At 41.5% G+C, this 16514-nt stretch overlaps 1 protein-coding gene across 1 annotated transcript in view; it reads right to left on the bottom strand.

The window, feature by feature from the left end:
- Positions 1 to 16514, bottom strand: part of CNTNAP2 (contactin associated protein 2) — a 1320279-nt gene that overhangs the window by 533029 nt on the left and 770736 nt on the right. Inside the window, exon 9 of the mRNA XM_066629190.1 lies at positions 10433 to 10582. Coding sequence (XP_066485287.1) covers positions 10433 to 10582 — 150 coding nt within the window. The remainder of the gene's footprint in view (positions 1 to 10432; positions 10583 to 16514) is intronic.

The raw sequence follows: 16514 nt of genomic DNA, 5'->3' as shown, positions 1-16514 counted from the left end.
GCATGACATTGTACATTCCCTTCACACTGTATTATGAGAACTTCCATATTCTGTTTGACTTCTGACTTTATAGGCATCCCCTAGTATCCACAGATCTTGTATCCATGGTTTCACTTATCCACTGTTCTACACAGGCCTTCCCACCCATTACCTTAGTTTTTCTTTACTAGGTGTGGAAGCACACATTTCCTTGCTTAACACAGGAACAATTTCTTGCTTAACACAGAAACGTGACATGCAGGAAGGAAGCCTGCATGCAAGAGGGAGGAGACTAACCAAACCTTAACAGGAAGCAGGAAACAGAAATTCCCACCTCCATGCACACTTGCCAGGGCTGGGGAGTGTTGGGTGGCTGCTGGGGAGTGTTGGGTGGCTTGCAGCAGTGGCCAGGTCACAAGCCCTAGTATGGCACCTTTGTGACAGACAGAAAGTACCTAACACTTGTTAGGACACTTGTTCTGGTGGCACTAGGCAACTTGTAATATTGGACCAGTTTTTCCTTGGAAGTTTTTCCTTGGAAGGGGCAGGACCGATCACCCTGTATCTTTCTATGGGGAAACATTTATTAAATTATTCCCCATGCAGCTCCCTCAGTTAAGGAACGCATTGAATCCATTGTCCCACCCACTAATTTGCTCCTAAAAATGTTCCTTCTGTCCCAGCTTTATGTGTCAGAAGCAAACACTGAAAGTTCCGTTTTTGCTGCTAAACACCCAAGTTCCAGTCATAGCAAAAAAGAGGAATAACTGTAACATTATCAGCGTTACCATTAAAAATTCCAATGTTCCCAGTGCAGCTCCACTAAAATAGATTACTCATATTAAATATTTAGCAAAACATTAGCATAACATTGTCCACCTCGAGCTAAACCCTTCCATTGACATGGTAATTTGAAGAAAGTTTTATGCCTAATGATCCCCAGTGTGTAGTCTAACAATGGCAATAAACCAGTTTGCCAGCAGCAGGGGACGCATGAGGGCACATATCCAGCAACAATGCCTTTTCCCAACCACAGTGCAGTAGTCAAGCAAGCTCTATGCTTTACAGATGGTAGCAGGAATATGGGATTTTAAACATTCAATTTTTGTCTACATAGTCCAATTTCAGCTGGCAGATCAGCCTTAATTCACTGACTACAAAACTAGATAATGTCCATTTTTCAAGGAAAAATTCACTAAAAGTGACACCATGATTTATTGAAGAAATTTTAATCAATGTTTCTGTAGCAACCCTAGATTACTACTTACATATAATGGGATTTACTGTGCTCAGTGCCAGGGGCTAGAAGCGACCTGGGACTTTAAGCACACTAGGATTTAATTGGCTTCCAGTCCCAGACACAAACAACTACCTATAAGTTGTTTATAGGGTACCTGTAGGAGATGCCAATTACAAATTTAATTGGGTCACCATTCAGGTTTCACATGTTTTAACATCAGGAATGAGTGCTGCTTCTTAAGCCACAATTAGGCAGGACATGCAAAATGACCCCTTGTTGGGATCAAGAAATAAAGTAACAAATTGCTATAAAAGTAATGATAATTATTCTTCCTTTCTGGTAACACTTGAAGACACTTTCAAAAAGCTTGCTTTTAAGATGCTCCCCTCAATCCCAACCCTTAGAGAAGGTAATTTAAGATATATAGTTTGAAACAGGGCTGTGTTGCAGTGAGTAGCAAATCTACGAGGGTCGCCCAGAAAGTAATGCACCACATTTTTTTTCTCAGCCTACAGTAATGGTACGAATGCGAAACTTTAGATATACATTATTTGAATTTTCAGGAGTGCGCACACAAATTTTTGGTTTCTTCAGACAGATAGCGTAGCTGCAGCAGTGCTTCGAAATGGCGTCTGTAAGTGATGTACGTTACAAGCAGCATGTCGTCATTGAATTTCTCACTGCGGAGAAAGAAACTGTTGGGAACATTCACAAACGTTTGTGTACAGTTTATGGAGAATCTGCAGTCGACAGAAGTACGGTTAGTCGCTGGGCACAGAGGGTGAGGCCATTAGAAGGCGGTTCGGCAGAGCTCCAAGATTTGCAGCGTTCGGGGTGGCCATCCACGGCTGTCACACCTGACAAGACACAGCTTGCTGATGTGCTCATTCACGAGGACTGACGCATAATGACTAGGCAGTTGGCGCTGAAGCTGTCAATCAGCAAAGGAAGTGTGGATGCAATCATCCGTGCTCTTGATTACTCAAAAGTGTGTGCACGATGCGTTCTGCGCTGTCTTACGGTGGACCACAAATCTCTCAGAAAAAAACATTTCTTCTAAGTTGCTGAAACATTTTGAAGATGAGGGGGAAGCGTTCTTGTCCAGGATTGTGACAGGTGATGAAACCTGGGTTCACCATTTTGAGCCCGAAACAAAACGACAGTCGATGGAATGGCGTCATCCTCAATCTCCACAGAAGAAAAAATTCAAAGCAACTGCTTCCGCCGGTAAGGTCATGATCACTGTGTTTTGGGACTGTGAGGTCGTCATACTCATTGATGTGATGCCAAGAGGCAGCACCATTAATTCTGAAGCTTATGTGAAGACATTAACCAAACTCAAGAAGCGCTTCCAGAGACTTCGGCACCATAACAACCCAGGTGAATGTTTGATTCAACATGATAACGCTCGGCCTCACACAAGTTTGAGGACTTCGGAACGCATCACTAAACAGGGTTGGACTGTGTTACACCATCCACCCTACAGCCCTGACCTAGCTCCCTCAGACTTCCACTTGTTTGGGCCATTAAAGGATGCCATTCTCGGAAGACATTTTGAGGATGACGAAGAGGTGATTCGCACAGTGCAGAAATGGCTTCGTGATCAGAACAAGGAGTGGTACTGACAGGGCATACATGCCCTTGTGTCTCGCTGGAGGAAGGCCATAGAACTGGACAGAGATTACGTGGAAAAATCGGGAGTGTAGAAGAAACATCATTCTTTCTTGTGTGTAAGTTTCATTGTGTTCAATAAATAATTGTTGAAGAAAAAAAATGTGGTGCATTACTTTCTGGGCGACCCTCGTATCTCTGATGTCAAAGGAGACAGGGCTACACTGATCATATTCAAAGATCACAGTAGTTTTCTCCAAGTACTGACATTCCTTATTTGTTTTTAATGAGTGACTTACTATTCCATGATACCTTGGGGGAGAGTTAATAATTTGAAGCAGTAAGGCCATGAGCAAGTCACAGCTTGGCCCATTGATTCAAATGGGAAAGTTATTGGGGCTTTTATAAAGGCTCAACTTTGGTTGGATTGTACTTTAAGGTTTATGAACTGAAATTAGCCATGCCAGTTTTTGATTACGAAAATACTGTGGTTGCTGTTTCATAGACAGAACTATGGCAGAATCTTGTGGGCCAGAGGAGAAACAAGAGCAAGACATGACATGTCAAAGGCTGAGTCAGGATCAGGGCTGACCTTAGGAGCTGCAGGGCCAAATTGGAAATGTTTCTGCAGGGTCCCCTCTAATTTTGTGGGGCCCCCTCTACTAATTTTTTTAGCTCTTGAATGGAGCCAGACAAAGCAAAAAAAAAAAAAAAGAACTGTTACTTCTGTGCAGGTGGATAGGACTCCTGTACCTTTAGTTGTCCAGAATAGGCACCTGGAAGGTCAGATAGGGAGCGCACTCACAGACTGCAGTGCTCCTCGACTCTTGCTCATCATCGCCCCTTCCACAGCAGCAAGCTCCAGGGTGAGACAGGTAGAGGATGATGATGGGAGGTGAGGGCAGGGAAAGAGCAAGATACACATGCTCCTGGGTCATTTTGGGCCAACCTGAAGCAGCAGTGGGTGGGAGCTGCTTCTGAAGTGACCCAATTTCAGGCCAGTTGGAAGCTGTGGTGGGTGGAAGGGCAGTGCGGGGTCCCCACCATGTGCGGGGTCCAATTGGGCAAAACTGCCCCAATTGCCTAAAAGCCAGCCCTGGTCAGGATGGAATCTAGTGGGCAAGGCATGTTATCAGAATGGAACAGAATATGGAACAGAACCCAATGCGTAGAATATGGAACAGAACCCAATGCGTGTTCTCCCTTGAAGCACCATATCAGCAGATATCTGTTCGCTTAAGGGGAAAAAAAGAACATTCTCACTATTTAGGGAATTGGAGGGTCAAATAGCTCTTCTCTTATGAAGACACTACTTTTGATCTGGAAAAAAAACTGATAACATGATAAACAGGACTGAATGGAGCCATCTGAAGAATTTTTTTTCCCCTGGGCACTGGACTGAACAAGGAATGACTTGGTGCAAACAAGCAATGATTCTTGGTGCAAGAGCCTTATGAGAGCTCTCACATCTAAATGTCCAAACACTTTCTGTTGATGTGGTCAATGGACTCATTTTTGCTCTGAGGTTCTTTTGTTTTATGTACATAATTGCAAAAGCAACAAAAGCAATACACTTCTCTAAAGGCCTCATGGGGAAGATACTCGCTTCTTTCAAAACTCTCAATTCCTGGAAAAATAAGAGAAAGGAGAATTAAGTGCATGTGGGGGGGGGAGAGATGTTCAAGGGTAATGGATGTTTAAACTAAGATATATAGTGCCTGCTCTATCAACACACAGAGTTACTCAGTCTGGGTGGATGCTCTCATCTCTTCATAACTCAAAGAATGAATCTTGGCTCCCACCCACCCCCCCTTTTCCTTGTTTAAAGTCCCTTAAGACTATAACTGAATCTTCTGGGGAGAAAGCATCATAAGTACAACAAAAAATGACAGTGAAAGCACTGGTTATGACTCACTCACAGGCACAGAAATAACAAATTATCTTTGGGCTCGTTGTTATACATCACAACCGAAAACGTCTGCTTACAGGGGCAGCTACCACAATAGAGGACCCAATCCTATCCAATTTTCTACTGCTGGTGCAATTGTGTCAGTGGGGTGCGTGCTGCATTCTGTGGTGCAGGGGCAGTCACTGGAGCTTCCTCAAGGTATGGGAACATGTGTTCCTTTACCATGGGGCTGCACTGTGGCTACACCGGAACTAGAAAGTTGGATAGGATTGGGCTCAGAGTCCAGTATAAAATTCTCCTTTGTCCACATATTAATTATGGAATGTGTGATGCCTTCTTATAGGCATGGGTTGATGTTTGGAGTTTGAGTTGCTGCTTTGCCTGAAGAAGCTAAGAAGGATCAGCTCAAGTCTCACCTTGGATGGGTGACTTGGAGCTGCTGGCTAGAGACAAAGGAAGAGACAACCTGCTGGCTAGAAACAAAGGCAAGAAATGGATAACATCCTGAGAATCAGCCTGAGGTGTGTCTTGCAGCTGCCTGTGATAGCTTGGAAAGTGCAAGAGCTGGTCAGGATGACGGCTGCACCATGAAGGGAAACATCTGGGGAAATGCAGGATAAATCTTGTTTTTAAAAAAATCCATTTGAAAAAATGGGGTTTACGGTCAGGTTGTCTATGTAAACTGCCTTGAGATTGAGAGACTCAAGTCTATGAGTAAGGCAGTATATAACTAAATAAATAAATTAAAAGACAGATAGAAATCATCATCTCAACCCTGATAAGAGGAAGTTCGTACTTTCACTCACTCACTCACTCACTCACTCACTCACTCACTCACTCACAGAGAAACTAATTTAAGAGATAATTCATATGGCATTTACAGGACAAATTGTGAACAAGGGGCTGACTGTGAGGACTTGATTTGGTTGCCAATTTGCCTCACACCTTCATAGAACAGGCAAGTCCCAGTTAGTACATTATGACAGACAGCTCATGGTATAGTACCTGAAACAAACATCAGGCACAGGCTGCAATCCTATACACACTTTCCTGGGAGTAAACCACTTTGAACACAATGGAACTTACTTATAAGTAGAAATGAATAGGATTGCACTGACAGATTCATCCTCTCCCCTATCAATTGTCTCCACTACTATCAAAATTTAGACTGCAAGCTGCCCAAGAGTTTGCCTTTTGTTGTTTATGCTGTCCTGCAAAGTGCTATGCACACTGAGGTGCAAGCCTCAACAACTTGTGCACCAGCCAGTTAAACACAGCTGTGTATTATAGCCTGCCAGGTACTTAATAGCACCTTGTTTTTGCAGTTCCAGGCAGGCAGCAAAAACAGGAAGCTTATTGAGCTTCTGCTAAACCACCATACGTGGTTGCATTCTGCTGCCTGGCTTGCAGTGTATACACAAACTCACAAGCACAGAAAAAGGCAATCAAGATTCTTAGAGCCTCTGGCACGGCCCCCCTAGCTGAATGTGAGCACCAAACAGTTACAGTTTCAGTCTCATTCAGTTCTAGTCTCGTACAGTTATAGCAGCGAATGTGCATCCTATACATCCCTGAAGAAGCAGGGCAGCAGCATCTAGAAAATGTTCAAGCAGAGGCTGGGGCTATGAGATTATACAGCTTTAGCTGAAGATATCTTAATATCCCAGTATGGCATTCATATCCTACTTCACAAGTTCCAGAGCTGGAGCTCAGATTTCAAGGCTCAAGGTTTGACTCATACTAAGCTTTGGGTAATTTCCCCACAAACCAGAGGTAAGTATTTGGGTGTTGCTCTGAAATAGAACCTCAGCTGATCACTTGGAAGTGATCCATTACCCAGCATTCAATGCAAGTGACCATCCCCAACACACACGTCATAAAATTCACGACATATAAAATTTGCAAGAGATATTCACAAGGAGTGGCATACTCCAGATCTGAAAAGGTTATGGTCACAATATATGTTGTTCTATGTATGCTAAAAAGATGTGAGGAAACTGCACTCCAAACACAGGGACTTGCTTTTGAAATCCCTGCTGGGAAACAGCCTGTAGCATTTTAGATGTGACATTTATGTAGCCTTCTTAGAAACAGGTTTTGAAGAGTTAAAATCATGGCATATGTGATCAGATACTCTAAAAATGCATACTGCAAAGTCCAAATGAATTCATTCTTAATGAGCCAAATTGCCCTTGGGATATATTTTATTTATTTATATATGTTTAATTTTTCCCCCCATTTTAACTCTGCCTGTCTGCCCAAAATTTCCAGAGCAGCTCCAAAGGGCCCTCAAACAGTTGTTCGTTTTCTATATCATTTTGGCTTTAGACTCTGCTCCTGCTTCTTTCTTTAAGTTATAAAATGTGTGAAAATCAAATTATATTTGTTCATAAAAATACATTTATACTATACAACTGCTCTAACCAGCACATTTTATAATGTGGGTTTTACACGCCTGACACGAAGGCTCTTACTTCACTGCTGATCTTTTGGTTGGTGGTAAATCAAGTAGCCCCATTGCAGGGCTACTCCCTTTACCCGGGGGAAGGGAATGAAAGTCCCCTTCTCCTGAGGTCTGTGGCAGCTGTGGAAATGCAGGATGCAGCAGCAGCTGTTTTCTGTGCCGCCGCAGCCACGTGCCACAGGAGCTCAGGATTGGGCTCACAGAGACCAGCCAGGGGAGCCACAGAATCCTTGTGAAAAACCCACCACGCTATACAATGTATAGGGGATTGTAGCCCCAATGGGCACAATGAGCACAATCATCTGAGTGCATAGTGCATTACACAGACTGAGAGAACAGCTCATATTCCTAAGGGTCCCACTATCTAAGAGAGAGACAACAGGGGTAGGGAAGAAAACAAGAAGTAAGGAGAAACATGGAGGCAGGGAAATGGGAGAAAACACCATTAATTATCTCAGGTTTAGTTACAGTATCATGTGGGCAGTTGGGGTTTCAAGGGTGGGTTTCAAGGTTGAGATTTTCAAGATGTAAGAAAGGAGAGGAGAAGAGAAACAACAAGGGATGACATTCTTGATGCAGAAGGTGGGTGGATGCCATAATGCTAGAAACAGGGGTCTCTAGCATTTGCTGGCAGTGGTGGGGTTGCTTCCAGAGTAAAGTTGTCAGCCCCCAAACAAGTACTACTGCACTCTTGTCTGGAGGCCACCCTACTGTAACCTCATGCAACATAGGTTGTACTGGCCCATTAGCATATCATCCAATGTGAGAGAACTGTGCTAATTTGCTAAACATGTATGCAACCATGGCAACGATTTCCAGAAGTATAGATGTGTTAGTTTGTTGCAGCAAGAACATAGAATCATAATATCTGAAAGGTTAACCAATTTATTGCACAGCATAACCTTTTGTGGACTACAATCCACCTCATCAAATGCAACTAATGATGAGAACTCCAATCCATGAAAGCTAATGCTGGTTAGTCTTTAAACTACTGCAAAACCCTTGTTCTTAATATTACACATGGTAGCACTGTAAAGTTCTGGTTGTGCCTGTAAAAATTTGGTCTACTGTTGAATGTAGTGAGTACATGCAGTGAGTGTACATAAAAAAATACGCATGTCTTTATCCTCAAAAAGACTCAAGGTCTACTTTCTATACAAAATGCCCAAGTGAAAATCCTTGGCATCTCCTGATAAAAGGGTCTCAGCTATAGAACATTCCCTGGATACTTGACATATGAATATTTGATATCTGCATCTGACAAACAATGAACTTTGATTTCTACATTATACTAGCAGTACATTCCTTATACTAGCATTACTTTATACCAGCGGTGTCACTCAGGGCTGCAGCTCACAGAGCAGGAATGTCGTGATCCCACAAAACATCATGACATCACGTAATGTCAAGATGTCACTTCTGGGTTCTTCTGGAGAAGAAGTAATAGAAGTAAGTGGCCTCCTCCTCTTTGTATTCAACGAACATGAAGAGGAGGAGGCCGCAGCCATGGCGTCTCAATCTGGCTGCTGCTCCTCTTTAAGAGGTTATCATCAAGTCTCCAAAGGAGGAGGAAGGGGCACAACAACCAGAATGAGAAGCTGCTGCAGGAGGAGACCTTGCTGCCACACCCCTTCATCTTGCTTTGGAGCAATCCAGTATTCTACAGCTGAGAGATTATGCTTGATAACATTTGTTATGAAATATTTCATATGTCATAGTTGACATGCAACAGCATTTGACTCCAACTGAGAGCCGATATACAACTGTATTTAGTTTTTGACAGCTAATGAGATACTAAAGCAATCTAGAGATATCAAAAGTCCAATACTCAAATTTTTGGGTAAAATCTCACATTCAAAATGCACATTTCAAAAATCTGTGAATATTCATTTCAGCTGAACTGCAATTACCATGCTGAGCCCGTGGGATGCAAAACATCCCATACATACACATTTAAATTTGACTATCACTAAAATATTACTATTTTCCCATTTTCTCTCTTTTTGTCATGGCTTGCTTTGATTGAAGAGAGTGGCACTTCATTATTGACACAGCAGTACATTTGCTCAGGGGAAATATGGCTGCTGACTTCAAGAGAGAGGGATAGAGAGAAAGTGGCACACATTGCAAACTTCATAGTTAAGTTAACAGTATGTGGAGGGCCCTTTCAGAAACCAGTTGCATTTAAACCAGGCTTGGGGAATTCTGGATTACCATAAAGCCGACACTGGAGAGAAAAAGCTCTGCCTTGCAATGGAGCATTCTTAATCTGGCAGCCTTTATGTAAGACTAGTACTGACCGCAAAGAAGTGCTTTTCATTATCCTCACTGTGATAAATCTACTGGTTTTCCAAATGTATATGACATTACTATTTTTTAGAGAATTTGAATCTACTCTTAATGAAGTGTATATTAGTTTTTTGTAAGACTGCTTAAACACTAATTTCCATATATGTTTTAATGGCTCTATGAATGCAAGATAATGAAATGAGAAGAGGGTAACCTTGGGAGAATTAAAAAAAAAAATTCTTATCAGCCAGAGATATTATAACAGCAATAACATTTCTGAGCTTGCAGTTAATTTTATAGACAAGATTGGAATTTTTTTAATTCAAACAGAAATTTATATTTTTAAAAGAATAAAGTTGAAATAAAAATAAAGTTGCATCCAAACTCCCCAGCAAAACACTGTTGGTTTAGTTTATTAAAAGTCACACCAGCGTTAGGGTAATAAAATGTCTAAAATAAAGGAACTTGATAGCTCTAAGGCTGACAAGCTGTTGCCTTTGAAACTGCCTCAAAGACACTGAGTTTTCACACAGGTTGCATCAATTTCACTGAAAGAGTTCTACCTTGTTGAAAAAGTAACTTGTAACTTGAAATCCAAAACCAATGAATATTCATCTCAACCCTTGTGCAGATGATCCCATGGTGCGAATGAAACCTATGGAGAAATGTCTCCACTGTACAAAAGGATTGTAATGCTGAATGAACTGGAAATACACCTAGGGCAAGGCACTGTTTGACAGGAGATTTCTAGTGGAACAACAGAAACATTTGTAAAGACACCCCCCCCCCCATCTTAAAACATAGGGCTGACATTTCTGGTGATGTGTCTTGCACAGAAAGGAAAGAACTTCTCATGGGCAAAATATATTTTTGTCTTTCAAAAACAAAGAAAGAATGTTATGTTCTCAAGAATGCATGCACAAATAAGAAAGTCATTTACCTCCAAATGAATACTTGTCTCCCGTCAAGACTTTCAGAGGACTGTTACTCCGAACAGATGAGGCTTCGTCACCATCGATGGTAAGCATTGCAAAATTTTCTTTTGCTAAGAACCTAACTTCATGCCACTGTCCATCATTGAGTCCAGAACCTGGAAGAAACAGAGGAGAGCTTTACTACCTTTAAATCCCTGGAGATCAAGTGATAATGGCTTCTCAGAGAATCACAAAGGATAAATGTGGCACATAAAATATTTATCATACAACAAATGCAAACCACTGTTTTGTCAGACATCTGAAATTTGGGGAATTCTTAGGACATTCTTAGACAAATTTTGAAAATATCCTAAGCTCAGAAATGCCCCAGGGAATGCTGATTGCCAAATGGGATTGTCTGCTTTCATTTGTATATATCTGCAAAGCGGTAGAATGTTATATCTCTGTTTGGAGGCATTAATTTATCCAGGCTTGTCAACATTCATATAGGTTTATCCTCCTTCACTAAGTTTTGGACAGACTCTGTAACATAAACATTACCAACTTCATCCAAAATGCATAGTGATGGTCGGTTAACACATTATCTATTGATGCTTATTAAACCACAAGCAGATAATCATTTTCACATGCTAAAAGTAGAGTTATATCCTCTGGGTAGTTTTGTCTCTAAACAAATCTGCAAGGAGAAAAGTGAGCATTCCCATGAATCATTGCAAACAAAACATCATACTGCTTATAAGGAACAAGACTTCTCTAAAGATAATTGCTGTAAGCACAGTTAAGGCAGGATATGGTTAATAACTTATGGCCTGAGCCTGTCCATGATTTTTCAGAAGTAAGGCCCATTAACTTCAAGGAGACATTCCAAAGTAAGTGAGCAGAAGACCATAGACCTAGTTCATGTACTAAGATGTACATTGATGTTTTTTGTTTACTTCAGTGATAATCCAGTCAATGAAAACATTTAGACCCATTGTCCCTATGAGGGGCAGGACACACACACCTCTCACTGGGACAAAGGCTTTGAGTGACTAAAAAAGTTGCAAGGTTGGAAGAAAACAATTTAGAGACTTGGTACCCAGGAGAGGAGGTTTGCAGGCTTTTATTTCATTGCAAGCAATGGGTACTCATGGGACTCTCATCCAAAGCAAATGAGCACATTTTCCAATAGTAATTTCAACTTTTATACAATTCCTGGTTCTTTGTTTTCAGATCTAGATAACTCATTGGCTGAAATTTTACATCAGAGATGGAGCAAACACCTAATAGGCTACAGATAAGGTGAGCTTGTATCTGATAGGTGTGCTTCAGGTTACAGGTTTCCATAAAAGGTAAAATTAAGCATTAAAACATATTAAATTACAAAGCTTTCAAAAACAGCAGGGTGCGCTATAATACCATTTATCCAGTACTCAATAACCTGGTCATAATTCAAGCCAATTATACCGATTGTTTTGACAGGGTTTAGAATAGTACAGCAGACTCAGCCTGTCTCTTCCCAGCACATCCTTATCTTATGTGCATTCCTTTCCCATGTGTTAGTATAAACATTGAGAGGCCTTCTCTAAAGCTAAAGTTTGTGTCTTTTATTAAGTGTCTTAGAAGTTTTTCTAAAATCAAGCAACTTTGGTTCCCTATGGCCTGCTTCTAGTGACTACTATATCCCATATATGTGGGTTACAATCTGGGGCAAGGACTGCTTTGTCTTAATTCTGCCTATGTGTGTCTTTTGCTCTAAAAGCATAAAAGTATAAGAGTATAAAAGCTGCAGGGTCTCTCTGGTGGATACAGGCATAAATCAGTGTGTCTTAATAACCCGTGCCAAGTCCTTTCCAACAGCTGCCTGGTACCTCTTATCTAAGCTACATGTTATCTAAGCTATATTCCAAAGTGTTGACACTCTGAGGCCCAAGTAGCTTCAGTTAGACAAGCAATATTGCTCTTTAATAAAGCCAAGCAGCTTTTTATCATTTCTGTGTTGCAATGCTTTAGCAGTGTGGCTATTAAGCTATTGGCTCAAATGGCATGTCACCCTGGTCATTCTGCCACCTCCAATCAGAAATATGCATGCGTGTTAACAGGTTCCCCGAAGAGGGAACTATGCCTTGTAGCCACTTTGTGTTGCAAAACATTGACTTCTTTTCTGGAAAATGGTGTCCCAAAATTTCATTGCAGCTGAGAAATGACGGTTATGGAGAATATCTCTGAGTGGACAATGTGAAAATCCAAGCATAAAACTGCCTCAAGGCACCTGGCTGATTGGTTTAAATCATCTGCATAATTTTACAAAACAGTTTCTTGAATCTGACTGTGATTTCTCACATTCCACATCTGGTACACTCTTGCTTTTACTAAAAGGGCTAGAAGGCAAACTACTGGAAGAGTGGACCTGCCCAGGAGAAGAGGAGACTTCTGAAAAACTCCAAGTTCTGTTGTATCAAAGCAAGTAAGAGTCCTCCAGTTCCTTGAGCTGCTTTTGTTATTTCCAGCCACGCTGACAATCTCTCTCTGTCTCACCCACAAGCTACTGAGTTACCTCTCTTTGTCACACTGTAGTGTAATGAAGAAAATAAACTCAAGGTGAAGATATGTACAGGCCTGGCCCAAGGGGAAATGGCACCTGCTGCAAAACATCTGCCACTTTCACTGCTGCTGCCCTGCCTATAGCATCTTCTTGCAGTTCAGTTTAGCAGAAGAAGAAAAGAGGCAATGTGGTCAGGGTCCTGATCAGGGAACAAGATCACCATTCTAACTCTTCCTCTGTGCCCTGCCTAGCAATAATATAACCAGGCCTTCAATCGTGCCTGTATCTTCCTCCCCATTTTGCAGCTCTGTGTTTTGAAACACGAACAAAATGAAGGTGGAACAAGGAAATTGGGAGAAGCAGGGCAGGGCTTTTTCTGACTTCCCTGTTCTGCTTCACTCTGCCACTCTGTTTCAAAATAATAGAGCAACAGACCATGAAGGAAGAGGTAAAGTGCAAATGGGGCTAACTGAGGTGGTCACAAAGGTGGCCAATGGGTGCAGGATGTTGCATTGCCTCACCTCTGGCTGGCCTGGACCTAGCTAGTAGATGACAGGGTGAGGCTGCGAAGACAGGATCAGGCTTGGTTTTTAATGGTGTTCATTGATTTATATGAGACAACCTGAATGGATCACAGGTGGCAAGACTGTCAGGGAACAAGCAGGCAGACCTTGTCCTCTTCTCCAAGAAAAATGAAGTCACCAGGAATGTGGGGGGGGGGGGGAGGTTAGGACCACACCTCCTCCCACTGCTGCACTTGAGAACATCCCTTAATTTCATATAAGTGAATGGCGATTCAATGGGAGAGTGAAATGTCAGTTCTGGAAGCCAATTCTGGTTCCTTCTTTTCCTTTCCATTACCCCAAAAATACTGAAGTAAAACTGCCTGAATTCTGAACATCTGAAATTTGCAAAATGTCTCATCTGTATTATAGACCACTGATTGGAATCCTATGTGGACAAAGGGAATGCTAAATAAAAATGTGCCAGATTTAGGCAGTGAAACATGCACTTTGCATAAATGCGCATTTGGAACCCTCCTCATAATATTGTGTTCGATTCTGTATTCGCATTTTTTCTACCCTTATCCTTTTCATGCATCACTTTAGAACATTCTTTACTTGCTTATTTAAAATATGCAACCACAACCCTCTTGTGAGTTGTAGGAACTCTGGTTTCATGTGCAAATTAGATATGTTAATGCTAATCTTTTAAATGGCATTACTTTAAAATAGGAACTCTTGAGATTGTCACTTTGATTGAACAAGAAGAAACAGATGTTTCTGTTATAAAAGGCATGGAGGAAGAAATGGTTTAATGAGTACAAATTTTTTTTTGCAAGATCTTAAAAAATCAAGTAAGAAATAGCAAAAGATGCCATATGCTAATTATTATTCAAACAACATTACAGCAGCTAATTCTCAAATGTCTTTATAGTTGATCTTGAGAGATCAAATCAGAATAGAGCAATCTGTGCAAACTGCAGTAAATGAGTGCTAGACTATGCCTGTTAAATGGATCTTAAAACCTGTATATTTAAGGGCTGAATGGTGCAGTGGAAAAATGCTCATTGTCAGAGCTGTTGTGTCTGGAGGTGAGTTAGGAAGGAAGCGGTCAAGCAGGTATGCAGGCAATCTAACAGAAGTCAGTGCGTGAGCAACAAATAGCTCAAATTGAGGGACCAGGTCAAACTTAAGACCCTTATAGGTCAAGATACACACACACACACACACACACACACACACACCCATTGTGTCACCTGATGCTGATAGCTGCAATACTACTACTATCTGCAAAGGTGGACCTCAGTGTGGCAGAAAACAGACTAGCATCTCCATCCTCTGGCTGGCTTCCACAATCATGCAGAGTAAAGCCCTATTACATTATTATAATGATATCACCAGTGTCCACGGAATGGGGGTGGGAAGCAAGAGTGCGTGGCACATCACATCAATGCACTCCCCAAAGCACCACCTCTGACTCTCCCCATCAAAGGCATTCACCTGCAGTGATTCTTCAGAATTCCTTTGTCTGTAATCCTGGGGAAGATCTCTCCCTGTGAAGAGCACTGTTACTGCAGACAAAGATTCTCTATGGAAAATGGGAGGCAAGGTTTCCGGAGCACATTGGCATAAGTGAAGGGTTTGCCAGTGTGTATTCACTCCGTCATCACATAAATGATGTTCACTCTTTGCCATTGTAATGGCTGAATAGAACCTGATGATGCCTGGACTTCTGCTAGGGTCTCTGATTCTGAACTCCTGATTCTGAACTTTACACTCAGATTCTAAAGAAATTAGGAACTACCTTATAGATAGGACATTTATAGATAAGATACCTTTAGATAACTTTATAGATAAGACCTCTGTAATTGCTTTGACTTAAATATGGGATTTTAAGTATATGTTTGAAAATTAATGCAAGGAAAATAAAATACTTACCTTTGATAGGTTGTGCCCTAAGTAGTGATAACCAGTTATTTGGACCAGTCCAGTTCAAAAGCCAAGACACCAAAGTGATTATCTCTATGAAAACACCAGATGTCTATAAAAGTTGATTTGTCTCTCTAGCCAGACATTATCTGTGTGTTTCATTGCTCCCCCAAAAACCTTTGGCATGTGTCACTGTTTGGGAGAGAGGCAGGGTCTTCTCCCATTTGCACCGGGAGAATAAATATAGATATTCTGATATAGGTATAGCAAAAAAACAAAACACTCCACATTGCTCAGAAGAGACTCCAGTTAAAAGCTAAACACAGACCATCACCTACATTTGGCATCTATCCAACAGCTAGATAAACCTCTTGTCTTTGCTGCTCGCCTGAAACTACAAAAAAAGAAAAACGGGGGGGGGGGGAGTCTTGATTCTCATCCTCTGGCAGGTCACAGTATCTGGCTCACGGACTATGCTTGGTTTGATGGGTCAACAAATTATGCTAGCCTCATTTGGAAGAGATGAATTCAAAAGCCGAGTTTCAGTTTTGTTCACTTGATAATCCCTTTGAATCAGCAACTGCTGAGCTAGTGTTATGTGTGCTTCCATTTCAGGGATATAAAGAATTCTGGGAGGAAGCTTAATTAAGGAATTTTCATGGCTGCTGTTGCTGTTATGTGTTAGTCCTATAATTCAAAACAGACTTTCAAAGCCCTTTTAATCTTCAATGTACACATATTTGAGATAGCAAATAAGAAATCCCACACAACTCTCTCTTTCCTTCCGTCGTTTCAGTTTAAGGAAAGGATGTGTATTAGAAAAATCAAAGAGTCTTTGATATACTAACTTTGAGTCATATAGTTTAGGCTTCTGCTACAGCTTGTAGCTTGGCTCCTTTCATTTAGCCACACAGAACTATCATCTCATGGCTGCCTTCTATGGAGCGCATGCTCCATCTCTGTTTGCGTATACAGTGGGCAGGATTTGGTAATTTTATCTGCAGAAAGGGTTATCAAGGTGTTAAGTCCTGTATTATAGAAAAAGGGGTTGGGTTGTGTGTGTGGGGGTGGGGTGGGTGTGGGGGGGTCTTGTTTCAGGATACAGTGTGCTCTGGACTGCAAGGTGAGCTG

This window comes from Tiliqua scincoides, chromosome 5 (assembly GCF_035046505.1).
Source record: "Tiliqua scincoides isolate rTilSci1 chromosome 5, rTilSci1.hap2, whole genome shotgun sequence".
In the NCBI taxonomy this organism is placed as follows: domain Eukaryota; kingdom Metazoa; phylum Chordata; class Lepidosauria; order Squamata; family Scincidae; genus Tiliqua; species Tiliqua scincoides.
The sequence above is the reverse complement of the archived record's forward strand: the minus strand, read 5'-3'. Positions and strand labels throughout refer to the sequence as shown.